This window comes from Manacus vitellinus, unplaced genomic scaffold (assembly GCF_001715985.3).
Source record: "Manacus vitellinus isolate BGI_N305 unplaced genomic scaffold, ASM171598v3 scaffold_0_pilon, whole genome shotgun sequence".
Lineage (NCBI taxonomy): Eukaryota > Metazoa > Chordata > Aves > Passeriformes > Pipridae > Manacus > Manacus vitellinus.
In genome coordinates this window covers 11,774,038-11,780,037 of record NW_021938789.1, presented here as the reverse complement: position 1 = coordinate 11,780,037, position 6,000 = coordinate 11,774,038, and the positions used below count along the sequence as shown (strand labels likewise).

General features: G+C 35.0%; 1 protein-coding gene across 1 annotated transcript in view; it reads left to right on the top strand.

Annotated features, from left to right (window-relative positions):
• The first annotated feature begins 5,073 nt into the window (after positions 1-5,073).
• The window catches only part of ADGRA3 (adhesion G protein-coupled receptor A3), a 43,866-nt gene continuing 42,939 nt past the window's right edge, over positions 5,074-6,000 (top strand). The window contains exon 1 of the mRNA XM_018067878.1: positions 5,074-5,149. Coding sequence (XP_017923367.1) covers positions 5,082-5,149 — 68 coding nt within the window. The 5' untranslated portion in view covers positions 5,074-5,081. The remainder of the gene's footprint in view (positions 5,150-6,000) is intronic.

The window sequence follows — 6,000 nt, the reverse complement described above, 5'->3', positions numbered from 1 at the left end:
GTACACCTGATAGGAGGTGTAAATTCATGTGAGACTGGGTGTGACAGTGTATGCTATAATTAATACTTCTCTGATATGACACATTGAATTTATTTACCATAACAGCTAAAGTTAGGAGTGTTTGGCTAGGCATCCATGTGCAGTATTTCTTGTGAAGTGAGTTACGCTCTTGGCATGTATGTATGGAGGTTTTCTGGGTTGGGCAAACATGCACTCAACTGCAAGTCAGTGGGAATCCTGAAAAGTATACAAGTGGTGGCTAAGTGGGAAACTCAGGAGGGAGCAGAAGGTAGTAAGACAGGATGGTTACTACAGAAAAAGTTGATCATCATCTCTTAAAATAATGCAGATGCTACAGATAAAAGCAGGGGAGAGAGAACTTGGAGGAAGCTTCCTAAAATGCAATGGTCACAAGGGTTAGAATACCTGTGCTTTTTGTTAGCTTTTAGAAATGGCAACTCAGAGTTAGTGTTGGAAGAAATTGGATGTTGCTGTGTCCTCTGAATTTTTTCTTAGGTAGGCTTTTGAACGTGGGATAAGTATGAGAAAGAGGTTTGGTTGGTAAGGTTGTAATTTCACAATAATTTATTTTGAAAGTAATTTAATTTTCAACAACATTGCTACTTATTCTTGCATTCTATTTTGCCCCTCAGTTCTGTGCTTTTTCTAAGATGATTATTATTTAGTACTTTTACATAGAAAAACTTGCTGAATTGTTCCAGTGATTGACACTGCATTTCTCTAGAAATAAATTTCTCTCCTTAAGAACAGTTGAAAAGCAATAAATAAAGCATATGGCCACTGAATATCAAGAAAAAACTTCTCTAATGGCAGTGCATAGTGATCATTGATGCTAGAGTAATGTAGGGATTGTGTAGGAAAACCAAAGGTTCCTCATTAGATTATATAAAGTTAGCACATTACCAGTTAAAAATTGAGCAATATAAATAGAGCTTTAATTCAGTAATTTCATTACTTGTGAGTGGTTTAGTTTACAATTTTAATATTGTTTAATATGCATTATAATGAAATGGCATAGGAAATCTTTTATCTCTTCCAAACTTCTGTTTTGCAAATATTTCATTGCTAAGCTTCCTCAATTATAATGCTTTTATTGAATTAGAAAATACTGTCTCCTTTCATTAGGGGCTTTGGAAAGATTCCTAGTTCTTTCACTGTGTAAAGTTTGGTGAAGTGTTTTCATTTCAGAGTTACTTTTAAGCAAGTACTGTTCATGTTCAGTTCAATCCATTACTACATTGCTTTTGACACCTGTAACTCACTAGAAGGCAAAATACTAACTGTTGAAAAATATTGGGTTTATATCTGTGTTAAATCAGCTTCTACAAGATAAACTTTGAAAAATGTATTCCTTTTTACATGTTCACAACTTTCAGCAGAAAGCATTTTTCTTCATTGCACAGATGGTTATTTTAGTCTGACTTGTGCTGGTGGCCGCTTTCCCAGTCCTTAGAGTATACAGTCATTGTGAAATGATCTGATTTATTTTCTATTTCCTGGCTCTCTATTTGAATCTCTTAAAATGTGTTCTGGAAGCTACTTCAGCATTCAACTAAAAGTTACAGTCTCCCAGTCTTCATACAGGCATCTTGATGGCCATTTTGACTACAGGTTAGGAGTGTTAATGGATATATGTGTTTTAATAATATCTACTGAAAGGATTCATATGTGAAGTTTGGAGATGCATTCTGAATTCCTGCCTCGTTGACTGCTGTCTTAGTGATGGTTGTTTTATAGCTGACTAGCCAAAATCATTTCACAGGACAAAACTTTTTCCACTTAGTGCTTACTTTCTTATTTTAATGGTAAAAACAGCTGTGATTTTTTTTTTTCCTTCTGTATAAAGAAGTTAGTACATCAACTTTAGTATCTATTGCTAAAATTCTTTGTAGTACAAAAGACAGACTTTGGGTTCGACTGCATTTATGTTTTGCAGGCTACCAACTGTGCATCTACTGCTAAAGGTCTCACCAATAAGTTAAGAGTCAGAGTTGTTTCTTTGCAGAGGTTTGCCAAAGTCTTCTGCTACTTTACGGAGCAAAATGGAAAAAGGGCTTTCTGATCCAAGCTATATTCAACAAAGAAACATTTCAGCAGTGTTTCTGGAATAGGTGAAAAGCTGGGGGGAGTTTGGAGGTGTTTTTTGAGGGGAGTGTTATATTTTTTCTTGAGGTGCATTGTTTCAGATCACCTCTGTCTCTACAACTCTCCTGCTCAATCAAAGGAAGAGGGAGATGTGTTTTGTGAGGTGATTTGAGATGTCCATGATTCTTTCTAGAACCTACTTTTCAGCTGCTTGTTCTTCCAAGTTTTTTGTGTTAATTCCCATGGCTGTGTTTTTTAACACAGGGACTAACATTGCCTGTGTTAATTCCAAATTTTAGTTTTCTGATATGTAAGGGTTGGACAAGCAAAATGCATGTGTTCTAAGCAGGCATTGTTGATCATTTAAAAGAAAAGAAAAATCTGATATGGAGCAACAATGCCTTTGGGCTGTGGAAACACCTTCATGAAATCTTCAGATACATCATTTATATTGCAAAGTCATTTGTTAAAGAAGAGTTGAACAAGATAGGAATGAGTGGAGCTCTCATCTCAGTGGTAGCTCGCTACTGTTTTCTTTTTAAACTTCCTAAAGATGGAAAAGTTAGCATATTTTCAGAATTACTTGCCTCATAGGAAAAAATATAGTCTTAAACTAGTAACTTAGAATTATTATTGATCACAAATAATATCCTGTGTCTAAGTAGTACATAATAGTCCATCTTTCACTGTACATTAATGCACAGAAACTGTGAAAGTGACTATAAAACATCTACTTTGAGGTGAATGCTTTATCGTGTTTTGTCTTCTTATGCCACATCTCTTAATGCTTCAAATAATGTATCGACTAAATATATTAATAGCAAGTTCTAAACTGCATTTTTTTTAAGATTATACTTACAACATTTTTAAGTGTGATGAAGTGTTTTTGGTTATATGGTGTGTTGTAAAATCCATCATTTATTGTACTAAACCTTTATGGTTGAGCAACTAACAGCCTCTGCAGAGAAAATACTAAATCAGACTGTAATTTGTACATCATACTCAAGAGAGAAATTTACCTTGTGCACAGATATTCAAAGGCTTCTACTTTAGGCCTATTATTTTATAGGCAATGTCAGAAATATAATTTTTTTTACAGAACTGTAACTTTTATTTAGTTTAAATTAAGTTCAGTCAGTTATATCTATTTTTGAAGTGGTTCTGGCTGCATTTTGAATAGCGTCTTTTTCTGTCAAAAGTACAGATAAATTAATAAATCTTAAGATGAAGTAAATTATAACTAAGATACAAGTTACTTTAGTGCTACCAAGGCTTATAATTTGGTTATTTGCGATGATTTAGATGTTTTGTGAACCTCATGGTTTGTTTTTTTAATTTCTCCATAAGTCTGAAATTGGTCTGTCTTTTCTTGCTGCTGATGTTATGCCTTATGTTCACTTTACATTAACTATTAATGATTTTTTATAAGCTCCTTCATTTATTTCTTTATATATTATTACTATTTTTCTTCCTGCATACATTTCTGAAACCAGGAAGGATGTTGAAATAAAGGTGTACTTTATTGGGTTTACTGAATTAATCCTCTACCTACTATTTTTACAGATAATACTTACTATTTAGGTTGAAACCTTTTCGTCTTTGAGTAGAAGTGAGAGTAGTTTCAAACTGATTTTAATGTTTCAGCTAAATTTTACTAGCTTTGCAGGCATTCCCATTAGTAGATGATAATTATTATTATTACCACCACACTTACAGTCTTGCAAATGTGTCTCATGGTTTTCTGTTACATGTTGTGCCTTCCTTGATGGAAAGATTCCTTGAAATACATATACATTTTTTAAGAGTACCCAGGCTTCCTTGGTTTGTATGTGTGTTTAAAAAAAAACCAACACTGTTTCGTTTGTTCAGTCATCTAAGTTATCACAGCTGCAGCCAAGGGGCAATTTTCTTATTTTCTTCCTGTAAGATAGCTTAATGTAGTTGACTACAGAACTATATTTTCACAAGAGCAATTGCTCTTAGCTGACACTCTAGTGCATGTCACAGGCATTATTGGCACATATAATAGCAAATTCTCAGCAAATACTTTTAAGTATTTCTTTCCCCTCATAGTTTTCACCATTCCAGTGATCATTCTTCACCTGGGATTGTGTAGCATACATACTATGTTGATCACACTTTGCAGTTGACATATAAATTTATATCTTGCAAGATTCCTTGGGTAAATGTGTAGTTTAACGTCTGTTGCTTGTGGAGCAGTGGGCACCAGAGATGACTTAAGATGACCCGCAGAAATAACGGCAGGAGAAGGAATGGGATCTCCTTTTGGCATCAGAACTTGTTACCTTTGTTAACAATTTAAGATCGGCTTCAAATTCCCTCCATCAAACTGGAAATGGAAAGATTTTCAGGTGTTTTGTTCAGCTGTCATGACTCTGTATGTGAGATGATAGAGTGACTCAAAGCCAGAGCTCTTAGAAATAAACGTGCCTGCACATTGTTTGTCTAAACCACAGAGGCTTGAGACAATCTTTGAGAAACCTGAAGAAGAAAACTGCTTAGAGTAATATATAGTTGTGTCAAAATGATGCAGTTTTCTTGAATTACTTCTGTATTTTAGTTTTTCTTATTCATAATGTGTTTTGAAGTATTAATCCTTGTCATTAGATGATGGTAAATTATATGCATTGGAGGAAAGAGAGGTGTGGGGGTGTGTTTGGTTTATGGCTATTGTAAAGGATGTTTGAAAGATGTTGTAGACCAGAAAGAAATCTCATAGTGTCAGTTTTAGGTGCAGAAATAGTTATCCAGCCTGAAGATGTAATTGGTGTAAGTGAAGAAGTGCAGGGACATGTTGCGTTTGCTGGATGCACTTGATAGAGGAGCTGTCTGAAACTGAAGTGACTGTAGCAGAAGCTGTGGCACAGTCTGACAGAGCGAATAAATTTCCAGGACAAGATGGTGCAACTGGAGAGCTTTTAGAAGAACTCAGGGATGAAGAAGTCATATGATGAATGTCTGAAGTCTTTCTTAGAATGAACTTGATTTTTGAGGACTGGAGGGATGACAAATGCTCATTTATGTAAGTGCATCACCACCTACATGTTTCCAAGTCTGATGTTTGTGTTGAACAAATCAGTAGAATCTATAATAAATATATTGGCTACCTGGATAAAGATACAGGTAAATTTACATCATCTCTAATGGGAAGCTCTTCCCCACAAATCTTTGGAGTTCTTCAGAATCAGCAAAATATTTACAAGAATGATCCAGTATAATGAGACATAGATGCTTTTTTAGAAGGTGTGTCTCAGTCCCTTGCCAAAGGCATTTGATGAAAATACCCTGTCAGTCTTCAGTGGAGGATCATTGTATCAGTAGTTAGCTTGCTAAAGGATATAAGAGAGTGTGGAAGTAAATGGTTCTCCTTCTCGGTGAAGGGGAGTCATTGAGACCTGTAATGCGCAACTTATTTCTTAATGACCTGTAAAACTGTGAGTAAGGGGTTGATATAGTTGGGTGAGTTGATTGATGTAATAAGGATGAGGGTAAAACAAAGAATTCTGGAAGAAGTTTATGAAACTAATTAGGCAATAAAATGGCAGCAGCAGCACATTGTAGAAAAAAATGAAAAATGTATCGGGGTGAAAACAATTCTGTCTTAATATATAGGATGATCGGCACTGAGCTGACCAGGAATCTTAGATTCTTGGCACAAGTGATAAAGACAGGTCAGGGAAATTGTAGGAAACAGACATCATTATTCCACTATGTAGATTTGTGACTTGTCTGTGTGTTGAATACTGTTTCAATTCTGGTGGTCTTACCTCACAATTTGAGTGTAATAAAGCTGGAAAGAGTTCAGAAATGCTTAAGGTGGCACAAATGACTTTTGTGTGAAGAATAATTAAGTAAAGCATGGGGTTTACATCT